Source organism: Colletes latitarsis, chromosome 3, assembly GCF_051014445.1.
Source record: "Colletes latitarsis isolate SP2378_abdomen chromosome 3, iyColLati1, whole genome shotgun sequence".
In the NCBI taxonomy this organism is placed as follows: Eukaryota; Metazoa; Arthropoda; class Insecta; order Hymenoptera; family Colletidae; genus Colletes; species Colletes latitarsis.
Genome location: NC_135136.1, coordinates 35,932,913 through 35,950,106, shown reverse-complemented (window position 1 = coordinate 35,950,106; position 17,194 = coordinate 35,932,913). Strand labels below are relative to the sequence as shown.

Genomic DNA, 17,194 nt, shown 5'->3' with positions numbered 1-17,194 from the left:
TGTGTATTGACCAAAAATGATTGTAATTGACCCTTGCAACCAGAAATAATTTTTTTAGGCCGATTTGAAATGTTTTAATTTTGTCGAAAAATTTATCCACTTATTGAATTTGTTTCTCCAAACTGGTTGGGATTTCGAGGGTATGTCCATTAACCAAAAATGTTTGTAATTGAGCCCTGCAACTAACAATAATTTTTTCAGAACGATTTGAAAATTTTTTTTTTCAGGGTAACCAGACAGTTATGGTCAGACATTATATTTTCAGTAATGAATTTTTTTCTCGAGAATGGGTAGGATTTCGGGGGTATGTCTGTTGACCAAAAATGATTGTAATGGACCCCCGGAACTAAAAATAATTTTTCTAGAACGATTTGAAATTTTTTAATTTTGTCGAAAAATTTCACACATTTTCGAATGTTTTTCTCGAAAGTGGGTAGGATTTCGGGGGTATGTCTAATGACCAAAAATGATTGTAATTGACCCCTGCAACCGAAAATAATTTTTCCGTGGATGATTTTTAATAACTTTTTATCGAAGCTTCAATCAACAAATTGATGTTCTTGATTTTCGTCTTATTATGGCCTCTAGAATTTCCTATTAAAATTTTTTCCAGCACGGGCCAAGCATCCTATATATTTAATTAATTGAAACGACCAGCTGGGTAAAAATTTATAATCTCTAATTATTGTCAAATATTAGAGTTTTCTTACGAACAGCAGGTGTCGAAATCGGCGCAGAGTCTGTGAAACGAAGAAAATTGGGATCACGGTCGAATGATAGCAGACAGAGCGTTGTCCAAAACTGTAATTTATTTTTCCATAGTGCCAAAATACACTAGAATACTCCGTAATCGTAGAAAATATTATCGGTACTGTTCGGATATAAGTATACAATATTATAGACGCAATGATACGTGAATGGATGATTCGATGACATGAAATTTTATGCGAATGGGAGCGTAAATCCGAAATGGGGCGCATCGTGAAATGGCAAAATCGCACGAGTCTGAGCAAATAAAATTAACGATAAGTATATTAAAAGGGATGAAAAGCTGAACCGTATGGAAACACGTTCGAAATTAAACTAAACGTAATAGTGATCTTTTTAAAAAATCGTTAAAAATATTATAAGAAACTAAAAAAAAAAAAAAACTAATGGAACTTAAACGAACGCGTTTCTTCGCGGTAAAACAATCCATTCGGCGCGGTAATTGACGCAAAATTTACAAAATTAAACGGCAGAACAAACCACTGGGAAAATCCATCAGTTTTAAAAGTAATATTGAACAAAAAAAAAAAAAAAAAAATTAATACGAGTTGGATCAATCGTCATGCAATAAAATTTACGTCCTATATTACGGCGCCTAATTGTAAAATAAAACGTAAAGCATACTCGCTACTCAAACCTCAATCGCGTCTTCAAGGAGTTCGAACAAAAACCTTACCGATACAATCAAGTTCAAACCTCTGCGAACCGACTCGTTTTCTCGCGATAATAATACGAAACTCACGAAAAATCGTGAAGCAACAAAAAAAAAAGAAATACTTGGATCGATGTAAACAGAAAAAGAAAAAATATATACTGATTTGTAATACTAAAAGTGGCTCGCAGAGGGTTAATTTCGCTTGCACTTTTTAAGCATACTAATACAAACAGGCATCGTACTCTCGAGGAAATACGTTCCGATAGCTTTGTCGCAAAATGGCCCACGATTTCTTTAAAAAGTCTGCACACCAACGTGCAGAAGAACCGACCATCCATAATCGCGTACGAATTACGCGAGATCCATCGTGAAATTCACTGGAAACCGTGGGCCTGCCGTAAAAATATCTGCAAACCTAAATGTACCTTTCTTTTTCTTTTTTTCTTTTTTCCCCCAATACATAGCAAATACGTTTACATACCGCCTTACATGATAATTTTCGTTAAAAATAAAAACCGCATGCAACGTATATCTAAGTAGCTGCTAAATAGCAACGCACGTGAATACATTTCGCGACAAATCAAAAGCTTGGTACAAGCACGACACGATCGTTACGATTACAGGGCGTGATCAAACGCTACGGATTAAAACACGGGCGGAACGGAGACAAAAGAATCCTTCTCGTTACTGTATATAAGTAATATTTTGATTTCTCAGGTACTTTATACACATTATCATAGGTAAATGAAGCAGGCGAGGCAAAGGCCTCGTGTTCGTCGATTCCAAGTTTTCCCATTCAAACGTTTCTCACCGCCCAACGGGATGAGCTACGGTCATACCGATTGCAAAACGTAAACTCGATGAACCGAGGACTTAAAACCGTGGAACGTGACGCGCAACGTCCTATCGAAACGATTCTTTCGCATAACGCGTTGCGCGACAGATCCTGCAAGGTGCATGATAATGCTCTAGCACTATGACGGCGAAAACGGAGCGCTTTTTCTCAACCAACTATTGCAATAACTTTACTCCGAATCTAGAATCTCGTGCAAGCAATTCTTAGTGTCTCGAGATTTTTAGATTTAAAATTATTTTATTCAAGATAATTTCAGAAACGTCAGATACATAATATCGTTAACTTTCGTAGGTAATTTTGTGAGAAATTAATTCAGGAACTAAATTAAAGGAATGCTAGACGCACGTGGTTTAAGGCAAATGATACAAAATTCAAACTGATATTTTAAAACCCATTCTATTGATAGGAAAGTTGTGAAATTAATTCAAGAACTAAACTGAAAAAATACCAGAGGCACACAGTGGTCAAAAGACATGTCTTTTTTTTTTAAACAGGCCCAGAGTCTAGAATATTCAACATTTCGAAACAGAGAAAGAATTAAAAAATTCTATTTCACACGTGGTTCATTTTCCACCAAAAAAAAGCGCTCCCTTTCGCCCTTTTTAAGTTCTCTCTTTAACGCGATCGACTCTGAAACTGAGTCATCGTTTTGTAGATCTCAATGAAGTCCGTTCGATCCTATCGATCTGTGTGATAAAAAAAACCATTATGCAGGCAATATAGTCGATTCTTAAGTTTTATAATCTGTCAGTTGCATGTGTGTGTCTGTGTGTGTGTGCATGTGTACGTGTAATGTATCGTCACCACTTGTCGCGATCAAAAACACGTAAGTACAGTGTCGAAGGGTCAACAGGAAGCCAACCCTTTACGATTCGTATCGATCCGCGGATCGACGCGATCTCTCCTTCACCCCACATTCATATCTTTTTTTTTCAATCGCCTTTTTCCTTTTTCTCTCACAAAGATATCGGTTCGACGTCGATATCGCGAACACTCTTCGAATTCGATTCGCTCGATGTTTGTTCGAAGCGCCTCGAAACACGTACAGTGTCTCCGGGAATATAAAACGCAACTCTGCGAGACGCGTTGTGCATTCTACGAGTGGCGTGAGGCGTCTCGACGCGTGGTTTGTCGACGCTAAGCACAATAACACGCTCCTAAAACGCGTACGCTTACACAGTAAGCATCGTGCAAATGTCTAAGCCCTCTAAACTCCGGCGAAACGTTCGTCCGTTTCTCCAAATAAAGTTTTGTCGACGCGTCGGGATCGACTGGCCGCTCGAGGCCGTCTCCCCCCCCCCACTATTAACAACGACACCACAGACAGCGTGGGTGGGAGGATTTACTGGGTGACCTTCGACGGCCAATCGAATTCGACGCAACCGACTGTGACGTCGCTTGTTCCCCGATAAGCAAAGAAGATCGAAACTTTCATCGAAATATTTCCGTCCTATCGAAAAATCCAGCGGCCATCGCGTTTCACAAAATGATTGTGTTAGCTCTATGATTAAAATTGAACGAATATGCTTCCTATCGCCTACGATCCCCTTCCCTTACAAAATACCTCACAAAATAGACTTCTTTAATTTCGTTCGTCCACTACGAAAATTAACAAAGTTCTGTTTCTCTTTTTTTTTCCTTTTTTTACTTAGAAAAAATACTATTCGAACTTACAGTGCGATTCGCTAACTTTCTCAAACGCGTTTATTTACATTTCTGATCATCGCCTCGCGTTTACTCTAGTTCTTTTCAAGTATAGAGACACGCAGTTAAACTTTTACAAATATTAAATAACGTATCGCTGTGCATTCTGTAAAAACTGTTGAATCGTTAAAAACGTGATAGAAAAAGATAAAATCGTTTTGAATTCGATGTAGATTCTCGGTTATTCTCGTCGTTGTAAACGCTTCTTTAACAACTATAATACAAAGCAATAAATCTATATTCGTACAAATCTTTTTTCTAGATTTCTTTTTTTTTTCTTTACTATTCCTATCTTATAGGCAGTGAAACGAAATACTATTAATATGCAAAAATAATGTTCTCTACGATATAGAAAAATAAACTTCGATACCCAGTATTCGTTCTCCTTATCACCGATAACTGTTCACTGCCCGAATCTTTAAATCAAGCAAACATTAATTCACTCAATAAACGAATTGGAAGTCTATGAAAACTGTATAATCGAACACGTGCACAACCTTACTATTATCGATGATTCCTCGTTTGGAAAACCACCATCGTGGTCGTCACCGTGTCTAAAATTTACCTAGCATCGTCGATAATCGTACAAAAATCCTCAGTGTGTTTTATACAAGCCTATACACGTTACACAACACGTGGGTGTTTGCAGGTATTTGACACTTTTTATTATAAAATTTCTGAAGCTCGATCAAACGTTCACACAGGACTGTAACAGTAAATATGATCACACAAAGTTGTTTCTTCAAAATATAGATTAAATCTAAACTAGTAATATGTCGAAAAAAGATTTTCAAGATTGCAAATTGTTGTTGAAATTGTCAAATATCCGCGCACCCCCGACTAAACGATATTAAGCAACGCTGAAAAAGTGATTCGAGAAAAATACGAAATTCACAATTATTCACAACTCTGATAGAAATATTGCATTATACTATTGGATCTTACGTCTCACAAAAACGACTATACAAGTAAAAATTCTTCAAGCACTAACTAGAAGCAATATGTATAAAAATCATTCCTTAGCGTTTCGTTGTTTCGTTAGGACACGATTTATCAAATTCTAACTGTTCCGGTTGCTCGAATGGCAGGTACCAGAGAACATTTTTTCGTTCGTATCGTTCAGCTTCGAACGTTCGTTATAAAACCACCCTCTAAGCGAAGATCATTCGCTTCACGTGCAATGTACATTTTTACTTTCATTTTCTCTTTCATTCTGAGCAGTACACTTTGCTCGCACGATCTCTTCGTACTGTTCATCGAACTTCCGATTCTTTCGTCGACGTTGTCAAATAGAATGGGATAAATTGAATGTTCGTAGTTTCCATCAAGCTCATGAGGAATAAATATTATGCACGCTCGACGCTCGAGTCGTTCGACGCGTTAGTAAAACGGATGAAGTTGTGAAATTCGATAGGAACTTCAAACAGATATCGCGGTACTTCGCGTATGTGTCGTTTCGAACACCATTTTCTGGCATTTCGACGAAACGATTCTACAAATTCGTATTCGTCGGATGGAATTCAAGTTTCCTTTTGATTTTCCCTCGTGCAAAATCAAAGCAAGGGCCAAAAAGAAAACTCGAAGATCTTTCTCACGACGGAACTCCATTTTCCGCGTGAGACTTTAATTGAGCATCAAGTACTATTTTTATTTTTTCGAGCTTACAGGTACGAGGCTGTAAGTACCTTGTCGAAGTATGAGACCAACTGTATTATTTAATAATAATAAGCTCGTTGCAGAATTTTATCAAATAAAGTTCCATCGTACTTGACGCAACTCAACCATTGCAAACTGCAATCTTTAAAAAAAAAAAAAACAAACAAAATCACTGAAAACAACAAAATGATGGTATTAAAATGTCATTTGACATCGCATGCATATATATATATATATATAGTTTTTCGAACGAAAAAACTTTGAAGTTATCTATCTGGTCCGTTTCTCTTGGAGAGAAAATATAAATGTCTCCTCTCGACGTTAAATTACGAACAATAATACAGATATGTATATAATATTTAACTTGCAACATATATAAATAAATATTTATACTATATAACAAAAAGTGCCGTCGCGTTCGCTGCTTCGAACACCGGTATACCTCGTGAACATCGCGAAAATAAATTATATTCGTAGTCGTGCGTCTCGTTTGAAAAAATTCACGGTGAAAAATAAAAGATAAAGTTTCCTCTTTATAAATACTTTGTTAACCTTATCTCTTGATATTCTCCTATTGTTCCTAGCGAGGAACGGAGTTTCCAAGTTAAATCGAGGTACCCGGTATCGTTTCGTTCGAAGATCGAATTATATTCGCGCGTGGCTTCGTCTTCGTTCGCTCGTTCGCGAACACACGTGATACAGCAGGTAATGCAAGTACGAACTATACTTACCGCTCGTCGCTTCTACGATTCTGCGCTCATAAATATTATCTCGTAAAAACGTATATATATATAAAAAAGAAACAACGCATTTTTGCGTTTACTTCTGCGTCGTTTACACGTTTTTCTTTTTTTCTTTTTTGACGTAGTGCTCATTGTCCTCAGTCACTGGGGCGATTTCTCACTTTCAATTTTTGTTTTTTTTTTGCTACTTTTACAAGCGAGCGCACGTTCAACATTTTGGCAGGAAAAAAGAAAACCCGGAAATTTCGTCGCTACTTTTGAGCATGTGCGATCGACGAATTCTCGAAAATTCTACTGGCAGTGTACCACCGGGTTACGATCGCGCCAACGGTGCTATAAAAGTTCAAAGGAAAGTCACGGAAATGTAGTGTAAAAATATAGGAGTAAATGTAACGAAATGTATAGAAATAGTTTGTGCTTTGAAACGCGAAGAAACACATGTGAGAAATATTAATATTTTAAATGTTCTTCGGAAACGTGGTCAGAATTATGTTAATTCCGTTGTGTAGAATTATGCAGACAGTGGACGCCTTACGAAACCCTGAAATACGAGAACAGAGTGTCAGATATTATGAGAATAATAGAACAAAGTGAATAGAAGTGTTAGTTCTGGAGTGCTGCATCTATTTTTGATATTATGATCCCCGGTTCCAAATAGTTCAAGATTATTATTTTTCCTTGGAAAATAGCAAAACCAACACGACTGTTACAATACACTGTCGATGTATATGTCGTGGTACTGTACGATTAATTCAATTTCAAGCTTAACCCTTTGCCTTCTTGATGTCAAGTTTCACAATCACGAGGCAACTCGCTCGTTACCAAAGTTTTATTAAAATCAACACATTTTTATATTCACGAGGTATTCGTAAAATAAATTCCTTTTCGTGGCCATGTACGAACAAATTTAAACAAAATTAAACAGTATAAGTTTGAAAAATTATCTGAAATTAAATCGTACGTCAAGGGGTTAATAGTTCGTCGAGAATTTCAGTCATACGTATAAAAATATAAAATTAAAAATTCTAGTTTTCGTAATATAATTCTGTGCAATGTACCAAACTTGAATAAAAAAAAAATTGACCGACGAAAGTCTCACTTATAAACGAGAGAACCTGAAATTTGATCTTTACTAGTAGCTCAAACCGAAACTATGAGACCAAATAAGAAAAATTCTTTTCTTTTCAGCTATTAGCTAGTCAGAGACACGAAAGAGAAATGTTGGGATAAGGGTATAATTTACGCGCCACTCGTGGACGATTTCCTATATATTTTGCTACCCCCAAACGTTGCAAAACCACTCCATCGATCGTTTCGCGCTAAATCGCGTATCAGCGGTTCGTAAGGCGTTCGAAGCGAGAAATCGGTACGAAAAATACAACAAAACTCTGTCGTTCGAGTACTGAATAAAACGATCGTGCTTTCGTTGGCGATTGCGAGCACGTTGGCGGCGTTTCGTGGCTCCATTCGGCAATTTTTTCTTTTTTTTTTGAAAATCGTGCACTCTCCTCGTGGCCTACGAGCGTTCGGTGACTGAGGGATCGATCTGTTCACTTGAACGTTCGCTCCTCTCGTGTTTCGGCGCGCAGGATGCTGCCCGCCAAAGATTTACCAAATTTCGCGACGCGTCGCGACGTTTTCACACCGGCGGCGGTCCCCTAACGTAGCGCAGCTGAGGGGTGAGAGACAGATTCAGAGTGTTGGTGGCCTCGCAGCAATGAGGCTCGAGGAGATAGGCGGCATAGAGCAGGGCGACCAGGGCCAGCTGAAAGGACAATGCTGTCCTCAGGATGCGCCAGACCCAACTGTGAGACAACCCTGGCTCGTTGTCCGGGTCCCCGCCGTCGGTCGCGCCGCCCTTCGTCGCGATCGCCACGATCTGCTCCGACCCCTCTTTCCCCATCTCCGTGGAACTGGCCTTTTTGCGCTTGCTGCACACACGGGCAAAGAAAAATCCTGGTTAATAATCCAACGACTGATTTCTAGAAGGGATATCTAACTTATGCTTTCGAGAATATCGAGATCTCGACGTTTGAGACGCGACGAGTCCTCGATGGTATCTTGTTAATCGAGAATTTCGAAAATTTTCGGATTCTCGAAGGAAAGAATCTCAAACGTATCGAAAATCTCGAAAATTCGAAGAGTTTAAATGAATGATAACTGCATTTTGTAAGAAATAAATATCATATGTAATTTATTTAGAATTTACCATGAAAAGTGCTAATTTTTCTGTATTGAACATAAATCTTCCAATATTATACTGTATAACTTGGAAGAAACAAACCCTTCGACCTCTTCTTCGTAAACGAGTCATATGGATCTCGATTTTATAAAAGCTATTCTGGATACCATTAAGCCAACGTCTCGTCTCGATCTCGATACTTTCAAGATCTCGTACACCCCTAATTACCACATGACGAGAACCAACAGCTAAAATTGTCCACGAAATCGAAACTTTGTTCCTCGACAATTGAAAACCAGTGCACACATTGTCATTGAAATTATTTGTACAGTCTTGGTAAATTTCAGGGTTCTAGATTAATTCTGAGATTAAATTAATCCTGAAACAGACTAATCACAAAACTTCCCGTTGTTCTAAAACTTGAAGGCGTGTCTCCGTAACGAAGCAAATTAATTTATGGTATCCCACGGGTGAAGGACCAGGAAACGAGTAAAACGTAAGTTTTGTGGATAATCAAGGTTCGTCTTAGAACTTTCTGTTTACTATCTGTTGACATTTGTAACTATATTAATTTTAAGAAAAACCTAGTTCTACAAATTTCTGTCAACCCTTTGCACTCGGTTACCCCTTCGAAGGAACATCCAGCAAAGAATTTCGATGTACCCTCTGAGGAAACAACGATATTAGTGTTTTAAAGCAATTATATAATATTAATTTGTGTAAAAAGATTGTGTGCTCAGTGTGTTTTAAATTCGTTTGTATAATTATATTGTTCGTATATTTGTTTCAAGTACAATATTTACTATCTATTTCGTAAGAAAGTGTGCTTGAGTTAGTAGTAGGTGGTCGAAGAAAAGTCTCCGAGTGCAAAGGGTTAACTTACCCCGAGACACAAACGTATCTTTATTCGTTCGAATATGATGGATGTTCATTTCGAACGAAGCTAGATACGTTTCTAGGAGTGAAACGGAAGAGAAGAGAAATACACGGCACCGTGGGACGCGAAGAAAAAGGGTCGACGAGTTTTTACAGCTTCTTTTATGACGCAATATGGCTGACGGCGGTTCTATGCCCGCGAAAACTAAACCTATTACCGTCGACGACGAGCAGTGATTAAACGCGACTATAAAAAACATCCTTCAAACAAAGTTAAATAAGGTGGCCCCGGTGATAATGGGAATTCGGGAGCAATTGCGATTGAAAGAGCAGGTCACGAAACGAATCCGCTAGGGGAAGAAAGTAAAACAGGGAACGCACGTTTTAAGACCACATTCTGGCTTCTGATCTCAATTTTCTGCTCCTGTAAATATTAATCCGGCTACGAACGAATCTGATAGCTTGAATTAAAGTATTTCGAAGAGAAACGTAAATTCGCTAGGTCGGGAAAGGATTAATTTCGAACATTTAACGGGGAAGCTGCAGTACGGAGATCTTAACGCGGTTTTTTTCGGTGGATAGACACGACAGCGTCAAGGAGCATTCATTCACAAGCCAACTTCTTATATTCAAATGAGTGGACGCGTTATGGGAGTAGAACTATGAACGAACGAGCTCTTGTCCCCGCGTCTAAATAGACGCCTTCATTCTTTGCTTCTCATTTCGACGTTATGCAAATGGAATGCGAGCCGAGAAGGTCGTTCTTTATTCCCTCTCAAGTCCTGGCGTCTTCAGACGCCTGAATAAATTAAAAACTGCGCTTCCGTACGTTTACCCCGAAAGTATTTCTGCGCGCGTTACACGGTTTGCAATGCTTTTATTGGAAACGATCGAAAAATACCTAATTTTAACTGCGATAACTACGCCTTGATACGTTCACTGTCAAATCAAAACCATGTGATATTCTACAGGACTGAAATTTTGCTTTTGAAACATTGTAAAATTCACAAATCCTATCCAAATTTATTTTAATTAATATCTCGACTTGAGAATTAATTTTAAATGACAGTCAAAGTATTAAAGGGGTATTTTGTTTCCAAAACCCTTAAAAAAAATTAAATCTTTTCTTTCACATTTTCTCGAAGAAAAATTATATCCTCTACCTAAACTTATTTTTTTTAATTTAAAAAAGTCTTTGAATCTTCTTTTCTAATCAATCAAAACATTAAAATTTACGATAGTCGTTATAGTTCGTACCAAAATCAAGGTAACACATTTTTGACGAAACGTTGGAACGACTCAGCAAGAACACTCACAAATTCGAGTTTCTATTACTACTTTTTAAGACTAGAAAATACTCACTCGGCGAAATGGTGGACCTGGCTGCTCGTCCGTTTGGCAGCCCTCGCCTCGACGCTGGCGGCGGTGCGCACAATTAACTCTCGACACTGTTTCTGCAGATCGCGTAGCTCCGTTTCGGCGTCGTCGACTCTCTTCCAAAGTTCCGTGAGGGCCTCGCTTCCTGGGGCCAATTGGCTCTCCAAACTACGCGTCAGCCGTCGAAGGGCGGCCAGTCGTCGCTCCCGTGCGCTCAGTTCCTGCTCGCTTCCGCTGTCGGAGATCCCGCTGTCGGACAACGAACCACCTTCCTGCGTCAGACTGGTCGCCGAGGCGTCCACGAATTTCGTCGTCGCGACGCCGCTCACCTCCTCCGTGGTCGCGTCTTTCAGCACCGTCCCGTTCTGAAACAAGAACACCGAGTCTCGTGACTTTGACTGCTCCTCGATGGTGGGAGAACACTTTTTTGCTCTTCCCTTTTGGATACTTTCAGAAAGGTTATTCTACAACGTGTCCATCGGACTTTCTGCTCCAAGGTTCACGATATTAGTTTCGATCAACGCTAGAACTATCGAAATGGTCAAAATGATTTCTAATAAAAATTGTAAGAAATTTAGTTGATTGGATTTTTGAAAATTTACTGTACTTTACAGTACAATATACCATAAGTGTTATTAGTTCTAGTGTTAAATAGTCAGGAAGAAATTTTCTTCGGTTGTAATATAGTTATATGTCGATTATAAATATATAGAAAGATTATGTGAATCCCTGTTGTATAATATAGGAGATTTGTACTCTATATTTGTGCTACGATGTAACTTTATTTAATGTTAATTTATGTGCAAAAAGGGCGAATGTATATAACTGGATAACTGGAGACAGCAAAACAATTTTTATTGTCGATAAAAAATAAGTAATATTAACAATTTGTATCCAGTGTGATTTAAACTGTTCATTCTTGCAATTATATTATTTGTCCCAAATATAATTCTCTTCGTTAATCCTACAATAATATATTAATTACAAGATTGAATCAGAATAAAATTTTATATGACAAGCAATAAATGTTGCAGAATTATTCGTTTATTAATAAGAGAAAATCTCCTTTAATAAAAGCACCCATTAGTGTAAAAGAGAAAATATAACTTCTTATTATACATAAACATAATATAATATAGAAATATTCATAGAAAAAAATAAAATTGATACCGAGACTTAATATAATTTTCGTAAATATTGAAGCATGGTGAAGGAACCAATAGAATGGATTCGCGCGAAAAACAAAATGGTTCGGTTTAGAGCGCCTAAGATCTCGCGATCGATTATGTAGGAAATGAAAGGATGTACTTAAGCCGCGCTCCTGATTAGATCACGGGATGCTGATAGGTATAAATACATCCCGAGAGAATACGATATCGAATATTGCGTAATCCAGTGTTGGTTACTGCCGCCGGGCAACAGGAAGGCATATAAGACGATTATAGGGAGGAAGAAGGGGTGGATGGAGGAAAGTGAAAGAAAGGAGCATGATCCAGAAGCGTTCAGTGTCAAATAGTAGACATATACCATTTTATATCAGCCTATTTAAATGTTTTAGATAATCAATAAGACATTCGTTCATTTGATCGAATAGTTAAGTTTTCAATTTCATTTGACGTATACTTGTTTATCTTTTATTCGTCGTTAGAAATTTTCTTTGGACGAAAGTTTATCAGGGTCGAAATATATCATTTCTTTCCGCTCTAGAAACGATAAATCTTGGGAAGGATACAGGTCACGCTCCTTCTTTCAACGATTACTTTTAACCCTAGGACTGATAGGGCGAAGAAGCAACTCGCGTTCCGGAAGGACATAAATCGTTCGCGTTGCTTCGAAACGTAAAATACCCGTGTTCCGAAAATTAAAATGTTTATCTTGCTTCCTGGTGTCTTCGACGAAAAGAATATTGTTTTCGAAAAGAAATTCACAATTAACTTTTAGCTAAATTCTCGGGGATTAATTTCAACCCCTAATAAATTTGTGCACTCTAACAAGAAAATTGCATGTTATATTTACTTTGTATATTGATTCTGTAGAAAACGAACAAATTTGGTATAAAATCACCCCATTTTTAATTCCGTGACTTCCACAAAACACCAGTCGTCTACGACGTGTTCCCAAAAACAATCCCCGATGGCCAGCGTCACGTAACAGTTTCGGGGCTCGATATGAACTTTTGCCCCCCCTGTTAACAAAAGAAAGAAACGTGGAGACGACGGAAAAAGGGACACGAGGCCGCGACACGAAACGCTGATACCAGACAGCAGTGGTAATAGTAAAAAAGTGGTAGCAGGGTGCGGAGTATTGCGAGAAGAGGACGAAACCAGGAGGCGAGGGGTGGTAAGGAGGGGCAGAGGGTAGAAGGCGAACGAGAAACGGGGCGAGGAAGAAGGAGAGGGTTGGTTTAGGCTGTTGCAGCGGCGGAGACGGAGGGGGATGGAGAGCCTCCGGTAATGAAAAGCGCGATCCGCATACCAAGTAGCAACCTTCAACCTAACCTATATATATAAGTCGGTATACTCTTGTATAACGGATAGTAGGTACGAAGTGAGTCGAGTCAGAATCCACATTGCCCGAAGGACCAATCACGTAGAAGAAAACTGCGAGAATTCCTTATTTCCGGCCTGGCCGCCCTGTAACGCGAGATCCGGGGTAACCTTGAGAACGCAATAGTAATCGTGGCCACGCGGGGGACGATTTCGCGTATCAAAAATAAATCCAAATCGCACGGAATAGTCTTTCTCGCCTTGATCTTGGAGGAAATCAATTTTTGGAGGTCCACTAGGATTGACATTTTAATTTCCGTTCGTCTGGGACGGACAATTTTTAAGGAAAGAGGGTTACGAAGATTAACATTACTAACAGGTTGGAACATTCGAATTTTTGTGTTTGTTCTTTCAAGAAATGTCAAGTATTTTTTTTCTGTTTCCAGTCAAGTTCATTTCTGTGTCATCTTATACTAAAAATTGTAATTTTCATTATTGTTAGTATACTGTATTACTCTGGCAGAGATTTTATTTTATTTTCGAATATCACAATTATTAATAGTACTGCTATTTTTCTAATTTATTTCAATTTTAAGGTTAATGGACTTGCACTGATTGGTTTCTGAAACCCCCAATATAATGAACTGTCTCTTCCCTAAATTTCATCGAAATCAGAGGGTTCATTGAAATCGTATAAAAAAAATTATTAGTACAAAATTAGAAGCTTGGCACACAAATGGGATATTGAAAAATATCTGAGTATATTTTCAAGGGGTGTAAACTACCCTGGAGCTTCTAGACGAAATTTGAACCTATTGAAAATTCTCTCAAATTAAACGTAGCCACTGTAGTCAACTCAAATCGTGTTCTAAAATAAATATTTGATTGTTCCGTCTGTGCGTCAAGTTTTATAGAATTCTGTAACGATCTCGATGCGCAAAGGGGTAGCATCGATTCGCGAAAAATAAATGCGCGATCTGTATGTCAGCGGTGTGACAGTCTATCTACCTACGAATTATTTCTATCCTACCTTATACTTAGACAAGTCTAATTCGATCGCGACGTATAATTAGGACTTGGCGACGGGAATGAAACTAATGCAATAGCCTAAAGGGCAAGCAGATAGAGAACACGCGAACTGTGATACGATAACAGGTCAAGAATGAAATTGTATAATTTGTAACAAATATTACGAAACGACGGACAAAGGAGGAGCATAGGTATTTTGAAATTGAAATTCTCTATTTTGTATTTCAAAATACTAATTTGAACCTCGTAATTTCAACAGTGTTTTGAAAAGACTTGAGGGGGTCTTCTACTATAAACAGCCAAAAAATTCAATTTTTGTTTTGTATTTTCTTAAAGGATATAATCTTAGAAATATATTTCAACTTCAGAATGCTTTCAACTTTTTTATATCCTTTTAATACTAATTAAGAATCTTTTTCATTTTTCTGACTTGAACAAACAGAATAGCTGGAATCATGGACGCCATTAGAACACTTTTTCGAAACTCTGTATTGCCACTGATTTTGATTATTTTTCGTTGGAAAAATTTATGAATATTACCGAAAGAGTAACAAATATATACACGAAACATCGATGCAAGAAATTGCATAGTTTCTCCATAAAAAAAAATGCTAAAGAGAACATAAACAAAACGCATTTTACAGTAGAAGATCAGAGACTCATGTAAAATGTTAAAACGAGGTGATATTTGACAATTTTTTTATAACAGAAGACCTTGATGAACCTTTTCGCCACTTTCCACATATATTCTCTAACATTTCAAGACACAAATATATTTTTTTCATTACGTTTTATCGACCTTGGATGAAATAATAAATATGATAAATAGTACAACTCTCTCTCTCAAAAAAAAAAAAAAAAAAGAAAAATAATAAACACTTACTGTTTACTACAGGCAAATCAGTCGAATCCAATTAGAGTTCGATGGTACCGGAAACCATGACTAAGAGACCACGCAAAACACTGACAATTCGAGATTTCTCGAGCGATTCCTGCCCCGTATAAACAGAGGTGTCGCGGGCGAGCGATAACGAGCGAATGGTCCCGGACAACGTACGAGCAAACATCACGACGGACACGTCCGACTTTTTACGCGACTACCGGAAGCGCTAATCAACGGGGGCGACCGCAAGGCCGTGTCCCTTAAGCTTCTGGTCCACGTAGAAAGTTCGGCTCGTCGACAACGGTGTATCCTGAGGCCACGACTGGATCGCTCCACGGACGGTGATATTAAATTTGTATTTTTACGCTGATTCCACGGGCCATTCCCGTACGTGAGCCGAAAGGGAATCGTTCGGGCGATTAACGATCCATGCTCCCCAGGGAGTTGCTGGCCTCCGTGGTAGCCAACCCCTCCGCCCCCGCGACGGCGACTTTGACCCGTACGCGATCCTAAAACTCGTCTCTCGCCCTCCACGGTTCCTCCAGCCCGGACTGCTAATATTTTATTTAACGCCTATCAAAATTTATGGATTTCTCGCGGCCACGATCGCGGCTCGGAATTTAATGTTCGCCGGCGAAGAGGTTACTCTCGATCGCGTTCGCGGAACAATGCTGTCGATTAAATATGCAGACTGAACGTCGTTTGCCGCGAAACGAATGGCCATTCCGTGCTGGTATTGCTCGTTCGTTTAAAACGACCTACGAGGACGCGTCGAACCTTTCTACATTTCCAGCTAGTTATTAAAAATAAATGGGTCTAAACGCTCGTGAAATCAGATATTCGATGCACATCAAACTGGGCAATTTTATGTAACGATTCTGGAACTATGTATATGATTCCTAACATGAATTGGTGATTTGTAAGTTGAACATTTCTATTCCTCCCAAATTGGGGGGTTTCCCTTTGTAGTCAGTGAGACGTGAAAGACTATGTTTTGACCATTTGAAGATCACAGTTTATTAAGTCTAGAAAAATATTCTCGAAAATGTGGTTATAATTTGAATACGTGCATAAATAATAAATTACAAAAAATATAACACAACGTTGAAATTCTCTATTTCATATTTGAAAATATTAATTCGAAGCTCGTAATTTCAACAATGTTTCTATGCTTTGAGCATTTAAAGATCACAGCACATCTCTAGAGAGATATTCTTAAAAATATGGTCCTCACCACGTTGAATTATTTAACAATTTAATAATATAATAGCATACGATGAATGTGTATGTACCATCAGATGTATTAAATTCAAATTAAATTAAAATAAATAATTACAATGAAGTTGATTCGACATCTGTTGGTATCGCATTTCAAAATGTTCATTTTAAGAATCATTGCACAACAACTAAAATTTGCGAAAAATGTAATAATCCAAAGTTACGAGCCTTTAACCCTCTCCTTTTATACGTCGAACCAAACACAAAATGTCGACGGTGACTATTACCGTTCCATATCACCGCGAGCCACCCCCTACGCTGGTTTTATCGCTCCCAATCGGAATTCCTCCTCCCATTATCTATTTCTCTCGGTTTCGAGTCACGAAGGAGCAGAGCACGGAGAAAAAGGGAAGGTGGAAAGGTCGTAATGTCGAGCACTTTGTCGAAACGAAGAGGAGCCAGTTCCTTCGTTCGCTGCTCGGTTAAAGGGTCGCGGTATCGTAGGAGAGGAGAAAGAAAGATGTAATGCCGAGTGCATGAAATTATCCCCCCGAGTGTTGTAGATCGACGAAACCGAGAGCACCGCGGGATTGTTCCTTCTTGACGGGACTTTGAATACGGTTCGAGCCGAGTCGCGAAAGAAACTCGCGAGGAAACGCCTGGGCTGGGCTGAGGAAACGAACGGAGGGGTTGGTTCGCTGCTCCAGGCGCCGCTCTTACCTTTTGTTAGGGTAAAAATATCGTGTCGCGAGCCATACGTC

At 38.6% G+C, this 17,194-nt stretch overlaps 1 protein-coding gene across 4 annotated transcripts in view; it reads right to left on the bottom strand.

Moving 5' to 3' along the window:
• Positions 1-1,848: 1,848 nt before the first annotated feature.
• Positions 1,849-17,194, bottom strand: part of LOC143340232 (uncharacterized) — a 150,646-nt gene continuing 135,300 nt past the window's right edge. For all 4 annotated transcript variants that reach the window (XM_076761939.1, XM_076761936.1, XM_076761938.1 and 1 more), the window contains exons 20-21: positions 10,803-11,182; positions 1,849-8,313 (exon numbers count right to left, since the gene is read on the bottom strand). In XM_076761939.1, coding sequence (XP_076618054.1) covers positions 8,022-8,313; positions 10,803-11,182 — 672 coding nt within the window. In that variant the 3' untranslated portion in view covers positions 1,849-8,021. The remainder of the gene's footprint in view (positions 8,314-10,802; positions 11,183-17,194) is intronic.